This window comes from Schistocerca piceifrons, chromosome 1 (assembly GCF_021461385.2).
Source record: "Schistocerca piceifrons isolate TAMUIC-IGC-003096 chromosome 1, iqSchPice1.1, whole genome shotgun sequence".
In the NCBI taxonomy this organism is placed as follows: domain Eukaryota; kingdom Metazoa; phylum Arthropoda; class Insecta; order Orthoptera; family Acrididae; genus Schistocerca; species Schistocerca piceifrons.
The window spans coordinates 648,307,963-648,333,770 of record NC_060138.1 but is presented as its reverse complement, the minus strand read 5'-3'; the positions used below and the strand labels follow the sequence as shown (position 1 = coordinate 648,333,770).

The following is a 25,808-nucleotide window of genomic DNA, read 5'->3' as shown; positions in this document are numbered from 1 at the left end:
TGCTGGAGTATTTGGGATCCACACCAGATCAGATATGCTACTAGATCTGCTACCTATAGGTTCAAGGCAATACTCTACAGCTATCTGAGAAGATACATTAAGGAAAGGCAAACTTATGTCTATGGTATTTGTCGACTCTGAGAAAACTTTTGACAATGTTGAGTGGATTACACTCTTTGAAGTTCTGAAGGTAGCAGGGATAAAATGCATGGAGTGAAAGGCTATTTACAACTTGTATGGAAACCAGACAGCAGTTATGAGATTGAGAGGCATGAGAGGGAAGCAGTGGTTGAGAAAAGAAAGAGGCAGATTTGTGATCCATCCTTGATGATTTTCCTTCAGTACATGAGTAAGCAGTAAAGGAAACCAAATAAAAATTTGGAGAAGGAATTATGGTTCAGGGAAAACATACAAAAACTTTAAAGTTTGTCAACGACATTGTAATTCTGTCAGAAACTGCAAAGAACTTGGAAGAGCAGCTGAACAGAACAGACAGTGTCTTGACAGGAGGATATAAGATGAGTGTCAACGAAAATGGACTGTAGTTGAATAAAACCAGCTATACAGAGGAAATTGGATTAGGAAATGAGATGCTAAAAGGAATAGAAGAGTTTTGCTATTCAGGCAGTAAAATAGCTGATGATAACTAAAGTAGAGAGAAAATAAAATGTAAATTTGAAACAGCTAGAACTGCTACTTGGGCAGCAAAATACTTATGATGGCTGAAGTAGAGAGGACATAAAATGCAAACTGGCAACAGCAAGAAAAGCTGTTCTGAAGAAGAGAATATGGACTTAAGAGTTAGGAAGTCTTTTCTGAAGATTTTTGTCTGGAGTGTAGTCTTGTATGGAAGTGAAACGTGGGCAATAAACAGTTCAGACAACAAAAGAATTGAATCTTTTGAAACAGGCTATGGAAGAATGCTGAAGATTAGCTGGATAGATCCTATAACTAATGAGGAGGTGTTGGCAGGAATTGAGGAGAAAAGAAATTTGTGGCACAACTTGACTAAATGAAGCAATTGTTTGATATGACATATTCTGAGATATCAAGGGATCACTAATTTAGTACTGGATGGAAGTGTGGGGAGCAAAACTTGTAGAGGGAGACCAAGAGAGGAATACAGTAACCATATTCAAAAGGATGTAGGCTGCAGTAGTTATTTGGAGATGAAGAGGCTTGCACACAATACATAGAGAACTGAATCAAACCATTTTTCGGACTGAAGACTACACCACCACCACCACAAACAACAACAACAACAACAGGTTTGATCGACATACAAGTATTACAGAAATGTTTTGTGAACTTAAATGGAAACCATGCTGGAAAGATGAGGTTCTTTTCTTGAAGCACTACTAAGAAATAATCTTCCTGGCAAATTAAAACTGTGCGCTAGACCAAGACTCAAACTCAGGACCTTTGCCTTTCTTGAGCTGTGTGCTATTGAACTAGCAATACAAGCGTGGCTCACGGCCTGTCTTCATAGCTTTATTTCCGCCAGTACCTCATCTCTTATTTTCCACCTTTAATCTGCCACTCAAAGGGACAACCATAGAGGTAATACAAGTGTATGCACCGCAGGCGGGTTGCACTTCTGAGGAGAAGCAAGAGTTTGAAGAGGAAATGCAGAAGCAGATGGGAAGGAGGAATATGATAGTAATGGGGGATTTAAATGCACACATTGGAAGAGAAAGACAAGGCTGCAAAAGTGTGCTTGGACCAGAGGGGTTGGAGCTGCCGAAATGAGGAAGGTGAAAGACTATTGGAGTTCTGTCAAAGGAGTGACTTGCTGGTTGGGTTCAAAATGGCTCTAAGCACTATGGGACTTAAAATCTGAGGTCATCAGTTCCACAGACTTAGAACTACTTACACCTAACTAACCTAAGGATATCACATACATCCATGCCCAAGGCAGGATTTGAACCTAACTCCGTAGTAGCAGTGCGGTTCCAGACTGAAATGCCTAGAACCACTCGGCCACAGCGGCCGGCTGCTGGTTGAGAACTCTTGGTTCAGGAAAAAGGAGAGCCACAAGATTACTTGGTACAGTCATGACTTAAAGAGAAAGTCGATAGTTGACTACTTGCTGTACGATAGTGAGATGAATAGGATCATCACTGACGTTAAGCTAATACTACCAGAGGCCTTGGATAGCAACCACCATTTGCTGGTAAAGAACCTGAGAGGGACTAAGGACAACAAAGGGACAGAAAACCAGAAAAGACATATAAGGGTACGGAAGTTGAAGGAGGAAGAAAGCAGGCTACAGCACCTACAAGTAGTAAAGGAAAGCATCCCAAAGGATGAACCAAAAACGGTAGAAAAGGAATGGGGTAGATTCAAGGGAACATTAGTAAGTGCGGCAGAAGCAATATGTGGGAGGACAAGCAACAAAAAGAGATGGAAAGAAACACCCTGGTGGAATGATAAAACAAAGGATATAGTACAGAAGAAGAATAGAGCCTTTAGAGTATGGTTCCAGAAGAGATCAGTAGAGACAAGAGAAGAGTGTCAGGTAAGAAAGAAATAAGCAAAAAGAGTGGTGGTGGAGGAAAGAAGAAAAAGGATGGAACAGTGGACCAGAACGATGGAGGAGGATAGTGAAGGTTCAAAAAAGGTGTTATATGGGGTGATTAAAAGTAAGAGAAAGAACAGTATGACAGATTATGCTCGAATGGTGAACAAAAGTGGACAAGGGGTAGAGAATAAGGAAGAACTCAAGAATATGTGGAAGGAGTATTTTGAAGAACTCCTGAACTCGAATGGAAATCTGAACGAGGAGGAACAAGCCGAGGAGAAAAAGGGTAGGAACAGCAAATAGAAAAAGACCTTACATGGGGAAAAGTGGAAGAGGCACTGGGCAAGATGAAGGAAGGGAAGTCTACAGGTCTGGATGAGCTAAGTGTAGAGATGGTGAGAGCAGCAGGAGAGGTGAGGATACAATGGCTATATTGAATAATGAAAATTGTGAGGAGATGGAAGATGATCCCAGAAGACTGGAAGAAGGGAATAATTGTTTCAATCTTTAAGAAGGAAACACTGATGAGTCACTGTGCAAAGATTTTTGAGAAAATTTTGGAAGCACGAATTCGGGCAAAATTAGAAGGAAGAATGAGAGAAAAGCAACATGGCTTCAGAAAAGGAAGGTCCACGATGGATCTAATTTTTGTGTAAGACAACTGCAGGAACAGCACTATGAATATGGAATAGATCTACTAATGACTTTACTGGACACTGAAAAAGCGTATAATAGTGTACGTAGAAGCAAACTGTGAAAAGCCCTGGAGAACAGAGGAGTAGCAAAACAGATTATTTTGAGGATAAGGGAAATGTACCATGGAAGTGTGAGCTGTGTGAAAGTGGGAGGAGAGAGATCAGCTTGGATTGAACAGAAGAACGGCCTGAGGCAGGGAAGTGCACTTTCACCATTACTCTTCATTGTAGTGATGGATGATATAATGAGTACAGTAGCACAAGTAATTGGTGACAGGAAGATGAAAGCTATGGTGTTTGCAATGACTTGATGATTTGCGGGAATGAGGAGGAGGAAGTACAAGAGCAGTTGGATGTATGGGAACGAACAGTACAAGAATATGGGATGAAATTTAGTATAAGTAAGAGTGAGATGATTATCACAACAAGAAAGAAGGAGAGAGGAACAAACTGGAATATCAACTGGTGGGGAACAATTGAGGAGAGTGGAGAGTTTCAAGTACCTAGGAAGCCTGATACAGGAAGACAGAAAAAACGACAGAGAAATAAACAAGCGGCGGAGAAAAGCACAAGAATTTTGGAAGAGTGTCAGAAGCCTGATATGGAGCAGGGATGTACCCCAAATCAGTAAAAAGCTTATATACCTGTCATACTACGTTCCAATCCTGACATGTGCATCAGAAACCTGGGTTAAGAAAGGAAGAGAGAAATGCAAAGTACAAGCTAGTGAGATTAAATTCTTGAGAAACAGTACTGGAGTGACAAAGATAGACAGGTTAAGAAATGAGAGGATCAGAGAGTTAATGAAGGTGAAACCATTACAGGAAGAGAGAGAGAGAGAATTCAAGGCTGAGATGGTATGTATACGTTAAGAGAATGGAGGAAAAGAGGATACCCACGAGGATACACGAGATGAAACTGGAAGGAAAGAGACCAAGAGGAAGACCGAGAGACATATCTGAAAGGAGTAAAGGAATGCGTCCAGAAGAAAGGAGAAGACTGGACCAAGGTGAAGACTGAGAGATGGTGGCAAGACAGAAGACAGTGGAGAAGCCTATGTTCCATACAGACCCGGCCAGAGGCAGGAAACTGTCCAAGATGATGACAAGGATGAATCTGCCATGCAAATTCATATCAGTGCACTCTCCACTTGAGAGTGAAAATTTAATACTAGAAACATCCCCAGGCTGTGTTTAGATCATGTTTCCACAATATCCTTTCTTCCAGAAGAGCTAGTCTTGCAAGTTTCGCAGGAGACCTTCCGTGGCATGTGGAAGGTAGGATATGAGGTACTAGTCGAAATAAAACTGAGGACGAGTCATGAGTCATGCTTGGGTAGCTCATTCGCTAGAGCATTTGCTTGTGAATTGCAACAGTCCGGAGTATGGGTATCAGTCCAGCACATAGTTTTAATTTGCCAGGAAGTTTCATATCAGTGCACAATCAGTTGTAGAGTGAAAGTTTCATTCTGACAACACCCCCAGGCTGCTTCTAAGCCATGCTCTGCAATATCCTTTCTTCCAGGTGTGCTAGTCTTGCAAGTTTTGCAGGAGAGATTCTGAGAAGTCTGGAAGGTAGGATGTACTGTCAGAAACAACACTGTGAGAAAGGGTTGTGAGTTGTGCTTCGGTAGCTCAGATGGTAGAGCACTTGTCTGTGAAAGGCAAAGGTCCCAAGCTCAATTCTCAGTCTGGCACACAGTTTTAATCTGCCAGGAAGTTTCATGTCAACAAACACTCCACTACAGAGTGAAAATTTCATTCTGGACTATTGAGAAAGTTTAAGAGTACCAGCTTTTGCAGCTGACTGCAGAATGATTCTACTGCCAACAATGTGTATCTCGTGTCAGCATATAAACAATCTTTTTTCCCCACTCTATTTATGAGTTGAAGAAGAAGGGGAATGACATGTTACCCTCCACCATGCAGCCTTCGATGGCTCGTGCAGTACATGTGTATACACAGATGTACAAGCAAAGTTTATATGATTGGGAGTGCATTCTGAATAATGGCTCAAAACCAACTCATGGCAACAAATGAAATAAATAAAATATAATAAAGCATTGTTTAAATCAGGAGTTATGACACTATGGTTTGCAGACAAGATGCGGTTTGCGACATCAGTTCACTTGGCTCCTCGACAGTACTCGAATTTGCTTGATAAAACATATAGAACGTGAGAAGTATCTGCCCTACTGCAGGCGTTACTAGGACTACATGCAGCCATTAAACCTGACACTGGAGCTTCTGCAGCAGAATTCATGAAAGGTGAACACTCAGACTGCCTTCAGAATTTTTTGAGTAACAACGTGGTCACCCATCTACTATCACGCTACTTCAGCAAGTCAATAATTCCATTTCTAAACTTTGTATATCGTCAGCATCCTGACATCATCCGGATATCCTTGTACACAAAGATCTACAGATATGCTCTTGGATCATGTTGCATACAAGTCAAATCACCATCACACACACTTTAGATGGGCCCTTGTCCCATTTTGTCCTGTGTCAAATTCATCGGGCAACATGCACTCAATCACCATCAGTTCCAGGCTTTTCTTGAAGAAATTGATTCTGATTTCTGTGACTTGCCTTATCACATAGCAGTGAGGTGTCTCAGCTGCGGTTAAGCCCCGTTTCATTTTTACAAGTTCCAAAATGAAATAGATGACTTTTTTCTCACTGAAAAAGAGAGCTGATCCACAGCTGTCAGATCCTGGCTGGCCATCAATGTTGTCATTTTTGGTCGACATCACTTCCCACCTTAATGAACTGAACTTTTACTTTAGGAATAGGATAATCTCGTCTGTGGACTCTACAGAATCAACAAAGAATCTGAAGCACAATTTGAAGGAGAAGGCTTTTCTCATTTTCATTTCAAAGAGTTTTGTGCTAAAATCCCTGAAGATACCATCCTTCATTTTCTGAAAAAAAAATATTTTTGACTTGAAGAAGCATTTATTGCAGAGATTTTTATTTCAGATCCTGACAGAACTGAGAGTGACATTCTTCAGTTCCAGAATCCAGTGGATTGTAACCTTGATGATGTGCAAGTTAAACTACAGTTCGAGCTGGTACATATCAGCTGGATACAAAAGAAATGAAACTGCTCAAATTACCAATTAACTATTTGTTATGGAATATAACTGTTTTTGACCTGTAACTATCTTTATCAGATAGCCAAGTTTAATCAAAATTGATCAGTTCCTAATGTGAAGGCAGTCACCATTAATTGAATACTGGTAGTTCTACAGATTTGAAGCATCAGTCTTGTTTCTTCTGTGTCAGATCTTATACCTGACATTTTCTACAACAGCACAAAAACACACATGTAGTAAACTGTTTCTTCAGCCAGAAAGATATAAATTTGCATAAAGAGTAAAGAACATTTCAAGGTTGAAAAAACAGTTGCACAATGATATGCACGATAAACATCACCTTAGTAATGTAACGAGCCTTGTTTCTATTGTGACAGGTTACCAGTCAGACTGTTTTTCATGTAATAAATTCATAGTGATTAACCACTTTCATTATGACAATGGATTTCCATTTGCTGAGAGGACTAAGATATGTGCAGTGAAGAGGTGAAATGGGAAAAGCAAATGGTTACTTTTGCATAAGGCATTCATTACAAAAATGATACACTGTACTGACATTTCATGACATACTAGCTGTATGTGTATATAATGTAGGTTTAACTACCCTTCCTCAAATATAATGTATTTCATTCTAATTGACCCACAGCTATTTACCAAAAGAGGCTTGTAAAGTGCAACACCCCAAAAATATCAATGTAACATAGATGTGAAAAATTCTGAATTAGCCTGCATTAAAATTCTGACTTCAATAATAATCAATAGTCTTTTAATTAGCATGTATTTATTTCATCACATATCTCTGTATACAAATTGCTACATGGAAACTGCTATTACTAGTTTAATTAAATTTCAGATACCCAAAAGATGAAAACAAAAAATATACCAACCTCAAAGAACCAAAATGTTTTAACAAAGAATCCCTTGTATCAACACTTGCAACATTTGCAAGAGAAAAACTTCTGAGTTCTGGAAATTTTGCAAATGCAGCCTTCTGCAAAAAAAAATGAAGTTCAAGAAGAAATTAAATATATTTTGTATGCATATGCACTGGTACATTGCAAACACATAAATAATTCGGTACCATCTGTATTATTCTCTTTTATTGGTTCTCTATGTGCATTACGATTTTTACACACATCACATAGCTGACCCAAATCATTTTTGAAAGAAGATTGTTACATGGCCTAAATATCACACTTAATACTGGCATTTGTTAAGAAAATCAGGACTGTGGCTTACCACTGCATTATTTATCCTGTTACAGTAGTGTGCCTGAAATTGAGGATGACATGCTTGTTCACATACAGTTTTTACAGTATTTTGTTTTTCATAGAGTGAAACTGAGATGTATTAGTGAAACGTGAGAAGCACAATGAGGAAGATAGCTGTGAAGGGTAGCACTTCACGCTTTATGTCTATAATGAGTTATAATAACAAGATAAGTAATTAGGTCACGAAAACACCTGTACTAGCATTATCAGTAAGATACAGTGCTTTAGAGCAGTGTCAGCCCCATTTATTTCTTCATTTTAATTTTCTGATCTCTTTCATCCCACTCATTGTCCTCATTTGTTAGATTCTTTCATTTTTTTCTGCTCATGCTTTTCACTTCTGATATACATCACTTTATTTTGATTTGCAACTTTTCATCCTGTCTTGCATTCTTCCTCACATAATAGTATCAGAGAAAGTAAGTAAACTGTTCATTATTTCAAGAGCAAATGCCATAATTGTTTATACATTTCTCTCTCTGTGAGAAAAGACAGTCAATGACTTCTCGGGAAAATGTTTGCCTTATCTACACAACTTGTACCCAAGCATGCACCTCTTTGTCTGAGGCTAACTGGTGACCACTAATCTCTCTTCAGGGGGCCAAAAATTTAGAAATCACATGGTGAGATACTGGGATTGTATGGAGGATGTGTAATGGCTTCCCAGCAAAACTTCTGCAGCATATTCGAAACAACTAGCAGGCCCATGCTGCCAAGAGTGTTTCGATTACACTGCAGAAGTTTTGCTGGCAAACCCTTACAAATCTTACATACAGTCCCAATATCTCACCATGTGTTTTCCATATTTTTGGAGCCCTGAAGAAAGACATGCATGGCCACTGATTTGCTTCAGATAAAGAAGTGCACACCTGGGCACAATCACGGCTCTGTACTAATACGTTAACTGAATATAAAGAAAACAGTAACATAATAGAGGCTTATTTAGTCAATAATTCTTGACCATGTTAAATTTATTATAGATATGAATATTCTGAAGCATATGACAGTCTTATTCTGTGACCAGTTTTCCCTTGCCCATGTTACGTGCTTAATTATTTCTGAAAGCTACACTGACAAAATGTAATCACAAACATTTAAATACATACTAAAATTCCAAGAAGCCTTCTGAGATGTCTGATTGATATATGAAGTGCTACCTGAAAGGCTTGCATCTAATATCAACAGTTAGAAGACTTACCTGTAATGATGTTATTTTTGAGTAATGTTGCTGAGTCATATCATGGTCAGTTAATGGATCCCCAGTTGAATCACTTATCTCAAAGCGTGAATAAAACTTCAGCATATCAAGCAACTGAAACAACACAACAAAAGTGTGAGCTGTAAAGTGAGAAATCTATGAAACGTGAAAGACAAAGGAATCTCACTTTTCTTTTTCACCGTACATTAATTTTATAGGACACATTTTCCATTATTATTCTTAGATGAATGTGCCAAAATTCACATAAAAGAATATAGAACACCTTCACATAGATCAATAAAAATTTTTGTCATAATCTAAAATTAGAGAGCAAGTGCTCATTTAAATTAATAGCTGTCCTCTTGTCATAATACAACATACTCTGTGTAAAAATGAGTCATTCACAGACTAATGGCTACTCCCACAAGAGTATAAGTTCACACATACAAGAACAACACCCTAATAGACAGGTTAAGGTTACTCCACAGCCCAAGAGTAGCAGAGAGGCACCACAATCAAACAGTTGTTTAAACACATCTTTCCTCAATTATTATTCTTCACCACCCGTTGCACCTCCCCAAACCCACTCCAAGTCAAGTGTGAAATACACAGCACATCATAAATCATCATATTGTATCACACTACAATCCCTGCAAGTCTCCACACCTGCCATATCTGCTCGTTCTATATATTTCCCCCATCATTGTACCAGCCTAAGGGTGACAGGTATATTTTGCTTTGTCTTCTCTGCAAATCAGATTTATTGTGGTACTTGCAGTATTAAAGAAGATAAAAATTTTGTTAGTTCAATAATCCCTAGCCTGGTCTCATCACTTCACAATCACATTTGTTTCTATATTAATTAGAATAAAGTGGTTTCCTGCATAATGTTCAGTTTGATTAGCTGAGAACACATTATGACAGCCTTGATCTGAGCACTGCTCTGTTCAGTGGACAAATCAGGAAATGGTCACTGCGGTGTAAGTCATCTACACACTTCCCACCATTGAGTAATGGGTTGTAGGTCAGAAAGAAAAATGAAAGATCGGTGGAGGCCTTGTTCTAGTATTGAATTAGTTACTATGCCTCATGTTCAAAAGCCATACAGCATATGCTAACAAACCAAGTGAAGTGGCACAGTGTTTAAGGCAGTAAACTGTTTATTTGGGAGAAGCAGTGTTCAAATCCCTGTCCAGCTATGTCCAGTGAAAAAGGAGATGAGACCTTAGTGACAAGCTTAAAATAAGTGCATTTAAAAACACTCTCTATTAAAAAAGTAAAACAGGATGTGCTGTTTGGACATCATCACTTTACAGAGGAGACAAAGTGTTGTCAAGCTTCAGCGTTTTGTTTTCCACTGATAACCAAAGTCAGAGCACTCGGATGTGAATAAGGGCACCAACAGATGGGTGTCACAACGATAATGGGGTGATACTCCTGTCTGAGGATGTCAGCATAAGGTAATAGATTTCCTTTAAGAATGGTGAAGGGAACATCACCGTGTGGTTGTGGATCCCTTTATGGTACATCTTATTTGTAGTGTTCATAGTGAGCTATTCCTTGTTACAAGCATCCAACAGCTGAAAATATAAGGTAAGCACCAAGTTAGAGCCCGGCATCCATATCTCCAGGGTTTCCATTTCTGTAACTTTCTTTGCTAATCAGTCTGCAAGATGATTTCCCAGAATCTCTACATCACTTTGGGTCTAAATGAATGCAAAACGAACAGGTTCTGGGTACACTGTGACTTACAGCCTGAATGCTGCTTAGGGAGTCACTACAAATTGTGATATTTTCATGAGTGTGAGTACAAGTATAAAGGACGGTGTGGATAATGGTATTAGTTCTGCAGCAAAATCCTACACTCAGGCAGCACTGAGTGTTATTCATGGCTCTTAGAATAAAGAGATAGCCTGTGTGATCATCAAACATTTAGCCATTACTACTGATCGCTGCCAAACTAGGAAATTCTCCGAGGACTGAGAGAAATGAACAGTGGAATGCAGGAGAGTCTACAGTTTCCTTTGGTCCGATGGAAACACACAGCCAGATTTTGAATGATATACACAGCACAAGGAGTTCACAAAAGTAACCTGTTGATGGGGTTCACTGGAAGAAGATGGTGGTCAGAGTGGCTGCTACATCACTAAATGTAAGTTGCCATTGTGGGAGGCAAACCCTGTTAACGAAGAGGAAGTGGTGATTTGGGTGTTAAGAGTAGCTGTGGCCACATACTTCAAATTTAGTAATATTTGGTGATGTTTGACCCACAGAGGTGGTATCTCAGCCTCTAACAGGAGGCTGTTCAGAGTTCTCATCTGAAAGGTGTTAGTTGTTATCCAATCCCATGGCAGTAAACAGAATCCAGTAGTTATTATGTTGAAATGGCAACTAATCCATAAGCCAGACATCTGTATTCCAGTCAGTCAGGATAAGACTTGTCATTTGTGTAGATGCAAAAGGAAAGAGTGGTCCGCACTATGAGACAGCAGAGTGTGTTGATCTTTAGTTGACACTTTTTTTAAGCTGTCAAATATGTAAGAAACACATCTACTGAGCATCAAATAAAAGCTCCAAAACCAGTATGATTCTATCACACTGAGCTGTTCGTTGCAAAGGTAAAGTTCTCGATGTGGATGAATGATTCTTTGTTGGTATAAGTGCATAACGCTTGTTTTCACAGTGTCCAACTGGAAAGCTGGGATGAGGGTCTAGGATCATGCTTCCCTGATGGCATCTTGTAGCTGCATTCCAGTAACATTCTTAGTTGAAGAAACTCATTACACCATATCAAAAAGAGATTCACTCAGCACAGACCATTGTGGGACTCTACTGTGCTGTGTATGGAGAGCACTGAAGAATGCTCCAACTGAGACACAGATCGAGGGAGGAGGGGGAGGGGGGGAGGGGGGGGGAGGGTAGAGATTGAAGGACAGAAATTCTGGAGAAAAATTAGTAGGATGCCTCAAAATCACATTTGCAAAGTTCAATAACGAAGTGGTAAAACCGTCAAAGGCCTTCCTTAAGTCAAAGAAGATAGTAGTGAGGTGCTGGTGACAGACAAAAACTGCCCTTATAGCAGACTCCAATCAAGTTAAGTGGTCAGCTATGAATCTGCCCTTTGCAAATCCACATAGGCTGTTGCACAAAAGGCCACTCGTCTCAAAGAGTCCACCACAGGTATTGGGGTCATTATTCATTCAAGCAAATTACACAAAACAATCATAAAGCTGATAGGTTTACAGCTGCCCATTTCATACAGGGTTTTCCTAGTTTCAAAATGGGCTATCATGCTAGGTTGGAAACACACATTCACAAACCAGATAAAATTGAAGACCACAAGTATGAGGTATTAGTGAGCCATGGTTAGAAGCTGTAGCATTTGAGAGTCTTGATGCCATGTCATTGCTAAGGACAGCAGCACTGATGAGCTCCCATTCACTGAAAGGAGTGTTATGTGGGTACAGATGTTGAGTAGTGTTGTGTAGACAGAAGGTGGTGGGGTAGTTGTTAGATGTTGATGGTTGAGCACAGCGTGCTGCAAAACGTTCTGCCATAACAGTAGTGCCAGAATGAACAGTTCTGTCTAACAGGAGACCGGAAATACCTTAGCTGGCAACCAAAGATACAATGCAACTTCGCCCATATCTGTGAAGAAGAGGTACAGGTCCCTACAGTAGTGAGTTGCCTTTCCCAACATTCTTTATTCTGGTTTTTGGCACAATAGCACGCCTGGGCATGGAATCATTTAAAGGCAATAAGATTTAACACTGACAGTTGACACTTACACCATTTCAGTGCCCGCCTGTATTCTTTGATTACCTTAGCATTTTCCTGTGTCCACTATGGGACTGTTTTCTTATGACATGTTTCTGAAGAATAGGGAATGGCCGGCCGAAGTGGCCGCGCGGTTCTGGCGCTGCAGTCTGGAACCGCGAGACCGCTACGGTCGCAGGTTCGAATCCTGCCTCGGGCATGGATGTGTGTGATGTCCTTAGGTTAGTTCGGTTTAACTAGTTCTAAGTTCTAGGGGACTAATGACCTCAGCAGTTGAGTCCCATAGTGCTCAGAGCCATTTGAACCATTTTTTGAATAGGGAATCATCAATTATGTTGCTTTTAGTATTGGAGTAGTTGTGTCCTCTACTAAGTTGTCAATTTTCCCTTGTAGAGTAGTACTGGATGGTAGGGCAGGCTCAAAAACATGCAAATCAGCTTTCCTGAGGGAACACTATCAACAGTGCTTGGTTGATTAAAAGTGTGAGAAAATCATAACACTCAGAAATGATCACTCTCACAGGGGCCATTGTGTACCATCCATTGGGTTGAAGAGAGGAGGGTTGAGCTATAGACTGAAAGATCAATGGCTGTATATGTCCCATGTGCCACTCTAAAATGAGTTGGTGTCCCACTGTTTAGTAAAATTAAGTCAAAGTCTATCATTACTTGTTCCGCTAAAGTACCTTGCTTAGAAGTTCTATTATTGCCACACAATATGTTGAGGGGGCTGAAGTCACCCAGGAGCAGAAAAGGTGGCGGTAACTGATGGATCAGGTCAGCTATCTCTTGATATGTCAGATCCCCATCTGGAGGGAGATAAACATTACAGGGAGAGTAACTCATAGTCGCCTCTATGTGAGCAGCCACATCATCTAATGCTATATTGAGTGAATGTTGTTCACTAAATATGCCCACAAGTACCGAAGTGCAGACACCACATGACATCCTTCAGGGTCTACTGTATTTTTTACAAAGGCATGACAATTACATAGGACAGGGGTATATATGTTTCAGGGACTCAAGATTCCTGAAGGGCCACACATACCACTGAACGTAAGATCAGTAAGTGTCTGCCTTCTGTCTGGTGTTGAAGGTAAATATTACAGTTCCCCTGAACAATGGCTGTAGGGGTACCAGGAATGAAGGGGCAGAAGCAAGAAGACATGTCACATTTCAGCCTTTGCCTACGCCACTTCTTGAGTAGGAATGACAACAATGTGCATAATTTCAGTGTCAGTGCTTTATTAAAAGGCTTCTTCTACACACCGTGAGCTGCACTAGAAATTTTTTATTTGCCAAAACCAGTTTTCAGGTTTATAATCCCTCATCAGTGGCCTCTGGTACAAGGGAATGAACAACTGTATGTGCATCAATTTCTACAAAATGATAACTGATCTTATATATCAGTAATATAAGTCTACTTACATTATGCACTTCTATAGCAATGACAAGCTTGACAGTTAATACAACAGAATCCAAAATAAGTGTGATAACGTAGTACACAGTTTGTACATTTACATTGTTGTTGTCAAATTTTAGGCGGTGACAATTCTTGATAATGTTTGACAAAGCTGTCATATAGAGTAAACATGGTACTGACAGGTCAACGAGTCTACATTACCCGTCTTTCGTTATTTCTGTGAACATACTTATATAAATCTGTGACATACATTCATATAATTATGTAAATCCAATTTCTGACAGTTGGAATGTGAACGTAGAATGCACAAAAGGAATAAGATTGCAAAGAAATCCAATGTATCAGTCAAATTCGACTATTTTTACATGCACGACAGACTCCAAACTAAAATTATTCAGTTAAAACACTGCTGAAATTCTGTATATACATCCTATTCTGTACCTCAGTTCATAAGTATGTTGTCTAGTCGTTTTGTGATAAGTGTGTTTATTTCAGTTTCTTCTAGAATAATAAATAAAATGCCTTTTTCTACTTTGTGGAAAATGGTGATGTTTTTGTTAATGTCATTAGCAGAATGCTTGCATTCTCTTAAATGAGCACTGAATGCTAAGGGATTGGCTTCACTAGAGTTAGTATTTTCTCTAAATCTCATTTTGAAGTTTCTCTCTGTTTACGCATAATAAAATTTATCGCAACCACTACATGTTACTTTATACATCACTGACATGTTATATATTTGGCTCTTATCAGTATTGTGTATAAAACATGATCTTATATTGTTCTCCATCCTGAAACCAATTTGCTGTCCAGTTTTCTAAAACAAACAACTTATTTTGTCAGAAATGTGACCCCAGTATGGTAAGATTATAAACTTATATTTCTCCACTAGCTTGCTCTCTTCTATTGTAATCTGATGTCTACTCTTACTATGTTCTTTCTGGTTTTTCAAATTAGTTTCGGGTCACAGCCATTGTGAGACGCTACCTTCTCCGGCATATGTAATTCAATATTAATACTCACATTGTTTAAAGGGTATTTGATCATCCTGTCAATTGCTGAGCAGAAATTTGCCTCTTTATGGGATCGTGGATTGCAAGAACTGCTGTGAATTATGCAGTCAGATGATGATGGTTTCTGGAATATGTTGAAAAGATGGATATTTCCTTCTCTTTTAAATGTCAGGTCCAAAAACTTACTACTCGTATTTTCTTCATGTTCTGCAGTGAAGGTGATGTTCTTACGTAGCTGATTAAATCATTGATGATGTGACTTACCAAATAAAAGCGCTGGCAGGTCGATAGACACACAAACAAACACAAACATACACACAAAATTCAAGCTTTCGCAACCAACGGTTGCTTCATCAGGAAAGAGGGAAGGAGAGGGAAAGACGAAAGGATGTGGGCTTTAAGGGAGAGGGTAAGGAGTCATTCCAATCCCGGGAGCGGAAAGACTTACCTTATGGGGAAAAAAAGGACAGGTATACACTCGCACAGCGCTTTCGTTTGGTCTCCGGGTTATCTGGATACTTCCCACTAACACCAGCCTGTCAGAACTCCGGAGATGGGAACTTGCCCTTCAGTATATCCTCTCTTCTCGTTATCCACCAGGCCTCAACCTCCGCTAATTTCAAGTTGCCGCCACTCATACCTCACCTGTCTTTCAACAACATCTTTGCCTCTGTACTTCTGCCTCGACTGACATCTCTGACGAAACTCTTTGCCTTTACAAATGTCTGTGTATGTGCGGTTGGTTGCGAAAGCTTGAATTTTGTGTGTATGTTTGTGTTTGTTTGAGTGTCTATCGACCTGCCAGTGCTTTCGTTTGGTAAGTCACATCATCTTTGACTAAATCATTGATAACATATCTTAGCTTCATCACGAATGCCACAGAACAAGAGTAGTGTATCATCTACATAACAGCAATAGTATATGACTTTCTTAGTTAGCTCATTAGAATTTTCAAAAAATTTGTTTTCAATAACAGAATATTTGCAAGTGTGCCTGACAGGCAGTTCCCCACAGCTAAACCTTCTTCTTGTTATATACTTGGCCATTAAAGGTAAAATAGTTCTGTGATATAACTAATTCAAATAGGTTGCCCTATTTGTCAATTTCTGTATGACTCATTTTATTGAATTTGAATATGTCTGTTTTGATAAAGGATATAGTTTCAGCATTTGAGATGCTGGGTGTACATATTAGTGACATCTATGGAGAAGAATCTGCCATTAGTTGGGATGTGAATGTCTTTGATATGGTTTATCAGGTCTGCTGAGTTTTTAACTGTGAACATTTTGTCAAACATATAATTTTGGTTAATGATAACGTTAAGCTTTTTGCTTAATAATATGTTGAACTGTTTGTACAATTAACAGTCAGTCTTTTCTTTCCAAATTTTGGGTTGTCATTGCAGTTTGGGAAACTGAAGGTTCATCACTATACATTGGTCTTTTTCTCTATTAGTGAGCAGATTTCTCTATTAGTGAGCAAAAGGCATCACTTAGTTAGAGCTTTCTTTACTTAAACCTGATATTTATTACTGGGATCCCTATCAATGTGTATAATGTTATTTGTATTGAAGAAGGCTATGGTTTTTGGACATACTCCTCTTTTTTCCTCAAGAACGACTGTATTCCTCCTATCTGCCTTTAAAGCCAGAGTATTATGGGTAACCAATATTCTGTTAACACTATGTAAACTGCACATTTCTTCATAACATTTACTTCAGTTTTATGCATATTGTTTTTGCTGTATCAATAATCTTGGCTGCTTTGCTTGTAATACTGTTCTGTTCAACAATGAGAACTTTTTCAGCATCTAATGCTACTTTAATATGGCCAAACATAGACACAATAGGACTGGGATTTTGTTCCTGAGCTAAATTCTAGCTGAATCCTTCATGTGGTAAGCTGTGTTTTCTTGTGCTCACGTCTAAACTTGAGAGGTTGACAACTCTGTCATAAAACTTAAAATTATCACTACTCTTTTGTTCTAAGATGTTATTGTTAGAAAAGAGCACTTTAAATTTCTTTTGGTGTCTCTTTCTGACCTCTTGCCATTATTTTTCTACTAACTTGTTGACTGCTCTTAAAATATACTGAATGCAAATGTTTAATAAACATCTGAAAGCTGTGGTGCAGTAAGCATTCTCCTTTTTTAATGTCAGTGGTTGTTGGGCAGGGAGGGGGATGCAGCTGAGGACACCAGGTCCATCTTCAGCTTTGATTTTTCTTGTCCTCTTTCTTCCTTTCATCTTTGTTCTCCTTGTGGAGTGTTAACTCCAGTTGGTAAATATTTTGTATGTGGAGTGTTAATTCTGGTTGGTGATTATTTTGTAATGTATCAGAAAGGTATGATGAACAAGTCCTCCTGTGACCCACAGTCCATGTCTCCATAGAGCCTTGGCTGCTGTCATGATGTGTGGTAACATTAGCCTGTTGAGAAGGTACAGGGTTGGAGCAACAACGTTCCCGATGTGGGTACAGTGTAAATAGGGCAAAGGGGTCCTGCCCTGTACTTGAAGATGAATTCAGGTAGTCCCCAGCACTTGACATTGTGGGAGAAGCAGATGAGTTCACTTTTGTTATAGATAATGGGTTAGTTACTGTATCCACAATGTTTGTGGTCATTTGAGCTGGTTTTTTTCTCTGTCTCAGAATACAGGAAACGGTCAAAGGTTTTGTATTATTGTATCTTTTTCTCTTTCTTTCACACACTGCAGTTCACTAAATGAAGGGAATGTGGTTCTCTGAAGCTAATACATCCTGGCCATGCGTTATTGCAGTGCCTGCAATCTCCACAGTTGGGAGGTATGGGGGAAGCATATCGACATGTGTCCAAAACACAGAACTGTAAATCACCACATGAGGAGTGGGAAGTATGGCTTTACATCACAGCAGTAAACCATTATTTTGACTTTTTCCAGATAATGCATCCAGTTGAAAAATAAAGGCTTCAGTATCCACTCTACTATCATTCCCCATCAGATATGGGACATCCCATTTTTCCAAGTTTGTAACATGAAATATTGATGAAAACTAACACAATCACGTTGAGGCTCTTGAAGGTGGTGATAGTGACAGGGATGTCACAGAGCTCCTTGCAGGAGAGCAATGCCTGTGACAGGTGTCACTGGTTTAACTAGGATTCAATTACTTTGCATGTTGGTAATGAATGTCACTTCCCTGAATTTTTCTTCAATATGTGCATCAAAGAAAAATAGATTTCTGCTCAAACGTACAAATTGGGTACTGAGGGGGTATGTCTCACTATTTGTATTGATGTCACAAGCTGCAACATTATCACGAATTGAACAATGACCCAAATATAAAATAAATTTCCTTTCCTTCACGTAAAGGCCACAAATTTTTGTCATCAGACTACCAGTTTTGGTCTATTGACCATCTTCAGATCCGCAGCAAAAATGTATTTGCATTTTTCCCACACTTTGCTGCAGATCTGAAGATGGTCATTACAGACCAAAACCAGTAGACTGATGACAAAAATTTGTGACCATAGATGTGAGGTAAAGGAAATTTATTTGTATTGAGTTTACATTCATTCCACGGGTGACTAGAGAAGAGCAAGCCTTTGTTTGGCTCATATTTTTTCTGCACTGGACAGATTTGTTTTGTCTGGTGAAACAGCTAGGGCCCTATAGCTACCAAAGTGCAACAGTTTGATTCTCTTCATTAAGCTCATCTGGCATGACATCTCAATCTCCAATCAGGGGCTCCCCCCTTGTGCAACTCCTTTCAACAGCAATGGCTGCCTGGTATTGTAATCACTATTTGACATCCCCTTGCCCCAAAGAGGACAAGCATACACTCCTTTGCATGGGGAGTTTGCAGCTCTGGCATCAACAGTGCACTGCCTACACTGTCAGGGGGTTATGATTATGCCGGAACCTGTCAACACCCCTCAATGAACTAGCACCTAATTCGACCATCCTCAAAAGAAATGCTTAAGATGAAATTGAAGGCAGTCACCAAAAGATAGCACTACACCAAAAGAGAGTATTTTCAGTTACTGTTTTTTATATATTTGGTTAAGTTCAAAGACAAGAAAATAAATACAATAAGACAAATGAAATTATACAGTACAAAACTCTTTCTAGCAGGATATGTGGAAAAAACATGTTGCCAGTAATGGTTTACTCGAAAACACAACAGATAATGTGATCAGACTAACTGTTACTAAATTGAAGCTTAGCACTTTCATCCACTAACTCCTTCAATTGCACGATGGGAGAAATGTGCTCCATGGCAAGTGACCATCCCAACATATCCTGCAAGCACAATGGTAGGTAAAATTTTGGATAGGTGGAGGAGGGGGGAGACAAGATGTCAAACCTGCTTCCAGGAACTGAACGTAAGTTATCCAAGAAAGTATGAGGAAGAAAGTGGAAAAAACTAAAACTTATAAAAGTAACCTCAGTCAGTGTTCAAGGGAAAAGCCGGCTTATAACATGGAAGCTGACCTATAGACTAAGAAAGCTGACTGATAGACCAAGTCAGAGAGAAGATGCGTCAGAGACTAGGATTGCAACACAAGAATGGCAATGTAATGGGTCAACATCCTGGGCTCATTATTGTGCATTTATCCACAAAAGTGAGCCCTTGTAGAGAGGACAGCTGGGGGGTTAGTCTTATGGTGCATATTAAGGTATTAGTATCACAAGGGGTCTCCATGCTCACAACTCATGCACTAAAAAAAAAAAAAAATGGAAGAAGAAGAAGAAGAAGAAGAAGAAGAAGAAGAGCTGTGAGCCAAAGCAGTTTAAGTACTGGAGAAACACTAAAACCTTGGGTTAACCAAACCATATAGTAATCCTTAACATAACTGGTAGTATCAATGAAGCATACCAGCTGTAGGGGCAAAGAAGAAAGTTTAGGGTCTGAAACAACAACAAGGTGCTTGCAGTTGGAATTTATGCTCAGGACAATAAAGGATGGGACAGGACATCAACCGCAACAACAGTCCTTATGAAGATACTATCACAGCAATTTTTTGAGAGTGATTTGGTGAGACTCTAACAAAGAGAAGTGAGGCAGTGGATGGATGGCTGGGTAATGATTTATAATACAAGTGGGATCAAGGACAATTAAACTGATGTTGAAAAGCTTTCAGACTTCGAGCTACGTAGCACTGTCAAAAAACTGAACTTTTGACATTAATTATTCTCTTAAACTCCCACCTATTTATAAGTGAAGAGTGGCCCAGTGTTTACCAACATAGCCACCTGCCTCAGAACCTGAGAGCTTAGTGTTTACCAACACTGTCACTTGTTTCAAAACTTGAGAACTTTCATCAGAAGTAAAATCAAGAAAGTATATTTTCATACACATTAATCTGAAATGTGTCATAAGTAAATAGAGGGAAGTCTGAAGTAAGACAGCATGATACTACATTTATAGAAAGTCACAGGGAAAGAACCATGTAGTTCAACCTGGTAAAACAAACTCACTACCAGCATGCAAAGGAAACACAAAAATTACATACTATCAATCTACACACATAATCAAAGAGAAAATAACAACGTTAATAAAGGATGCACAGCAGGATTAATATGTAAAACTCTAACTCTAAACATCCAAAAGCAAGAATAAAGAGAGGGGAGGAAATAAAAGTTCGAAATGTCACTAAGAATATGAAAAAAATATTTTAATGTTAAAAGAATATTATGTGCATGGGTCTTGCAGTGTTTAGAGGACCACTAGTGCAACTCTTTGGGGGCTGGAAAGCTGCATTTCCCTATTTGAGAACAAGACCAGGGTGTAAGATATTTTTGGATTATGGGACACTACTTGTAAATCATATAATTTGTAGGGCAACTGATTAATCATATTAACTGTGAATACTAACACAGAAAAGGTATTGAATCCACAGCAGTTTAAAGAACGATTCCGAAAAGAAAATCGTTGTGATTAAAATTGAAAACTGATCAGTATATATTAAATGGAATATATGTTGGAATCTTTTTGTTTTTGCTTTTTGTTAAATTTTCGCGTCTAACAATTTTCATCATTTTATAGCCAAGTGAAGGGGCATTTTAGGTGTTCTAAAAAAAAAGGGGGGGGGGGAGATTACTGACATTTCACGTGCAAATTCAATGCACGTGCTGAGAAACTCATTCACAAAATTCTACGGTTTGGCGAATGATGAAAACAATTTATAACTCTAGAAATCTTGGTGAATATGGTAATAATTTATTGAAAACAATTTAGAAAATATGAGGTTTCTTCGAGATTCGCGAGAAAACTGCTTTATGGTGATTCTGCTTTTTGTACGACGCGCCCTTTTACCTGAGCAGGTGACATTTCTTTCTAGTTCCCACAATTGCCGACGTAAGGGGGTTGTCTGCTGGGTACTCCGAGAGATGGCAGCAGCAGTTGGCGACAGCAGAACGTTTAATGCTAGTTGTTAGGGAAGCTAGTTACCGCCATGCCACTCTTAATAATTTTGCTCCTGACAGCGTTGGCGACGCTAACCGGAAATGGGAACGCAACAGCTACCGACAATATCCACAAGCAAAATCTGCTACGTTGCTGCTATACAGAATCTTATCGCTGCAAGGACAACGCTACATGGACACCTCCTCAGGGATTTTCGCTCATCGACGGCGTCCCACAGTGTGGCCCACGCTCCCTATGGCCAGTCTTCCACCAGCCGAAATCTCTGGACAGGTTGTATCTTCTGCCGCAGGGCATCCTACGACATATAGCCCTAAATCACGCCGAGCAACAGGTCGATCTAGAGGAAAATGAATATGCTGGCGCCCTCTATGTGGATTACAAGCCTGGACAATTCTGTCTAGACAGGGTGAGTACAGGAATAATGTGTCATACCTAGTTGGCTCAGAAAGCCCACCGTGACATTATATGCACGCCAAGCAGGCGTTGCTATGACGACCGGAGTCTTCCGAAATGCGGAACAAAACGCTAAAATTATCTTCGAAAGGAAGAGGTGTCACGCTTCTTTTTACTACAAAGATAATAACGCGTAAGAAATCTGGCGTTGCGACGACATAAACAAACAAGTGCGATACAAAAAACAGTTAATTGTTTTGCAATGCAAGGCACAATTGTTCCTACGAAGCAATATTGTTACGTATAATGACAGAGCTACGGTCAAACTAGACAGAAGTTTTGGCAGAAATTCGTTTCTTGAAAACAATTCGAACTAATTCTAGAGTAAATTAACGAGGCTTCCTGACAAGTAATTTAAGGACGACGATAATTTGTGGAGCCGGGCTAGGAGTCTAAGCCCGCATGTAATCCAATATGCTCGAATGCTGTGTTGTTCGCGGACGCATTTCCTGTGAACTCGCTGTGTAGCACAACAGTAGAAATTTCTAGAGGTTATTTTAGCTACAGGCAAATCAGAAACAAAAAATATATATGCCTAACGCTCCCGTGATAGTGCGTAAGAAGTCTAGCGTTACGATAACTTCGTAATGAAGTGCATGTCTACCGAGTCAACTTCGTATTTAAAACTCTGCATTGTTTATGCAAATATGTCTATTGTTTTGAGCGCAATATGAAATGCGATCAATCGCATATCGACAATGAACCACTGTAGCTTTGTTTACGTAGCAAGCAATTGTATAATACCATCTTTAATGTCAGTTTACTTACAACTTTTTTCGGAAAAGCTAGGAAGCTTTGAAATACATCAAAAAACAAAAATTAAATTGTAGCATGAAACATTTATTTCAGTGCCGTTCGTGATTTTTTCTGTTGAATGCCTGATCTACAAACAAACAAAAAATTTTTATACTTTAATTTATTGAAACACTTTTAAACTTTACTGCTATTGCATGTAGGGCCTAAGAAAGATTGAAATGCGGTAGAAGTTACACAGTAAAAGAAGTGCTGCATTATGGGCATTTGTTTTAGGCAGGAAATACAACATTCAGGCACAACACTATCCGCCATGTAATTCGTAAAGTCCTTTTTAATAAGAATTGGAGTGATATTTTCCCTCAAATTCTCTTTATTCTATGTTCCTTAATTTCAATGTGATGTAGTATCTTACGAAATTTCTTCCCATAGTGGGAAAAAATCATTCAATAAGTTTCTCATTAAAATACAAATCTTTACTTCCAATCTATGCAGACAAACCATAAGGAACTGATGTGCCTTAGAACTATTTATTCCTCTGAAGTTTTTCGTGTATCTCATTTTGAAGGCCAGTATTCAGGGGTATGAAAAAGTTTTGCATTAACAAAAAGAAGATTATTATAAGTTGCTTTAATAATTATCTTTTTCTGAATCATTATTAATGATTTGTGTTTAGTCTAGCTACACCCAACATTAGTAGGAAATCCAGTTAAAAAGGTGCTAGTCACATTAAAGAGCTATTGATCCCTTACATCTTATTACATACTATCTCAGTGTTTACATGAACATGTTCTTTAGCATAGAATGAAGTGACTGATTTCAGAAGAACCATAAAAGTGCCTCATTATGATATGGAAATGGAAAAGGGAGAAGTAAGTTGGGAAAGTATTATTACCATAATATGATGTTCTGAAGAGAGAGAGGAAGTTTGCAAGTAATTTAAGTGAAATAAATAAGTTCTGGTAAATAACGGCAATGCTTACATTCACAATAAAATGTGATATTATAATTGTGTCATTTAGGGCACAGCTGATTCTGATTGCTTTGTGTGCCCACAGTTATGGATCAGATTTAAAAATAGGATTACATCACCAAGAACTTTACAGGACAACTGATGAGTCACTATGTCTCATATTCAAATGAGTATAGCTGTATGTAGAAGTTGGTTTGAGTTTTTAATATATTTAGCTTCTTAGAATTTTCCTGCTGCTTTTTTTTATTTCTTTACAATCATTTGTGACTTTCTAAAATGGCTGTAATTTCAGCAGGAGCATTAGATTACTTTATTCTTCAGCACTGAAGAATTCATAACCATAGGTTTCTCAGGATTCAGTTTTCTGTAGAACACATGCTTTAGATTCTTACATCAATCGAAGAGGGCACCTAGTAGTTACTGAAGGTTCTTTCTGGCAGCTCCTCCTATTAATGGGCTTATATTACAAAAACTTTAGCACCAGTTGAGCAATAGTCATCTGTGACAAAGAGCCAGTTAGGAAGGAGTGTTTGCTTTTGTCAACAGTGTTTCATATGTTCAGCAGTTTTTGTTTCAACTATTCTTTGTCTTGAAAATACTTCTCTTTTAGGCCTCTTTTTGTTCTAGGGAACAGAGAAAAGTCACATGGGAGCTAGGATAGGTCGGGTGCAAAACAATTGCCATTCTGTTTTTGGTCACAAACTGCCTGACACTCAAATGTTACATGACCAGGAGTGTTGTGGTGGATGTGTTCATCTTTTGATTGTCACAATACAGCTAGTTTGCCCATAGTGATTCATGCACTTGTTTTTTCACTTGAAGGTGGTTAATTGCATCCCCTTGGGGAACTATTTCCTGGTGCGTTATCCTCTCCAAATCAAAAAACAAACCAAGCAAGAGCCCTTTTCACACTGGATCCCACTTTTGTGTTGGCTGAGGTTATGTTTTGTTTTCATTGGCTGAGGTTATGAAGCATGCTGCCACTGACTGGGCTATTGCTTGGTTACTGGGCCAGGCCTGTACAATGATGATAGCATGTTGTGTACCATACACACAAGTGCAAAATTGTTAAACTTTTCGAATAGCATTTCTGGAAACAAGCACCTCAATCTAGATGATGCTTTAACATGGATAACAGTAGTTTAGGTGATTCAGAATAGTGTATTATGGAGACAACTAGCAGGGAAACCCTTATTCTACATCTGCATCTATATTGTGTCTTACTTTTCTGTTCTCTTTTGTATTACAAAAATTAAGTCTGAATTTTTTACTTACAATATAACAGCCTATAACACATTTCAACAGCTCTCCAAGATCAAAGTATCAATGAACCTGTGGCAATTCATTACTCACTGTGTTACATTTTTATCAAAGTCAGCTACTACTTTCATCTTGGTTCTGAAGAGTATCCTGTTTTATAATATCACATGCATACTCATTATGTGACTGGTTAAAACTGTATACCAGACATGATTTGAGAGTACAGTAATTTTCCTGTTGAAACATCCCAACCCCCCCAGCAGTTTCAGGACCAATCTCAGAGCTACAACCCATCATTACTTCTTGTGTTCCTTTATCAAGTGGTGCAAAGGCAGAGGATTTGCTAAAAGTAATTATGTTAATCCTAGTAACTGTTCTGTACTGAGGTTAAGTTATTCACTCCGCTGTACCATTCATCACAAAGGAGCAACTTCTCAGGTTTAGCAAGGGAGCCTATATGGGGTTTAAATGGTTAGGAATGAAACAATAGTAAAGTGAAAAAGTTAATTTTTGAAGCATTTTCATACAATTTAACTGAAAATATGCTGCCTGCTACGGGCAAGTGTTCAAATAACTCATTTGGTGCACAGTTTTAACTGGCACTCATATGCATATACAGAGTCACCCATATGCATATAACAGAGCTGTTCATCTATAACTTCCCTTTCTATACAGTTGCCAATGTAAATACTCTCCCTAATAATAAATGACAGCTAAATGGAGCATGGAAAAACTTAACTACATCTGAGAAATGTAACAGACAAAACTGAGCATTTATGAAGAAAGACCATAGCACACACACAAATCTGTTAATTATATTATCACCAAATGAGTAACGAAGAATAAATATCAAATCCAAACAAGATAATCAGAATCAAAATGTAAAAATATGTCCAGTATAACATAAAACAAGAAATGCAAAACAATAGCTATTAATAAGAAGAAACTGCCAGTTCAAAAATATATTCTTA

The 25,808-nt window shown here is 38.8% G+C and overlaps 2 protein-coding genes across 3 annotated transcripts in view; one reads left to right on the top strand and one right to left on the bottom strand.

Moving 5' to 3' along the window:
- The window catches only part of LOC124805223 (RNA helicase aquarius), a 380,133-nt gene that overhangs the window by 233,671 nt on the left and 120,654 nt on the right, over nucleotides 1-25,808 (bottom strand). The window contains exons 7-8 of the mRNA XM_047265726.1: nucleotides 8,783-8,896; nucleotides 7,201-7,304 (exon numbers count right to left, since the gene is read on the bottom strand). Of these exons, the coding sequence (XP_047121682.1) occupies nucleotides 7,201-7,304; nucleotides 8,783-8,896 (218 nt within the window). The remainder of the gene's footprint in view (nucleotides 1-7,200; nucleotides 7,305-8,782; nucleotides 8,897-25,808) is intronic.
- Nucleotides 21,392-25,808, top strand: part of LOC124805231 (probable G-protein coupled receptor Mth-like 5) — a 35,780-nt gene continuing 31,363 nt past the window's right edge. For both annotated transcript variants that reach the window (XM_047265745.1, XM_047265737.1), the window contains exon 1: nucleotides 21,392-21,804. In XM_047265745.1, the coding sequence (XP_047121701.1) occupies nucleotides 21,427-21,804 (378 nt within the window). In that variant the 5' untranslated portion in view covers nucleotides 21,392-21,426. The remainder of the gene's footprint in view (nucleotides 21,805-25,808) is intronic.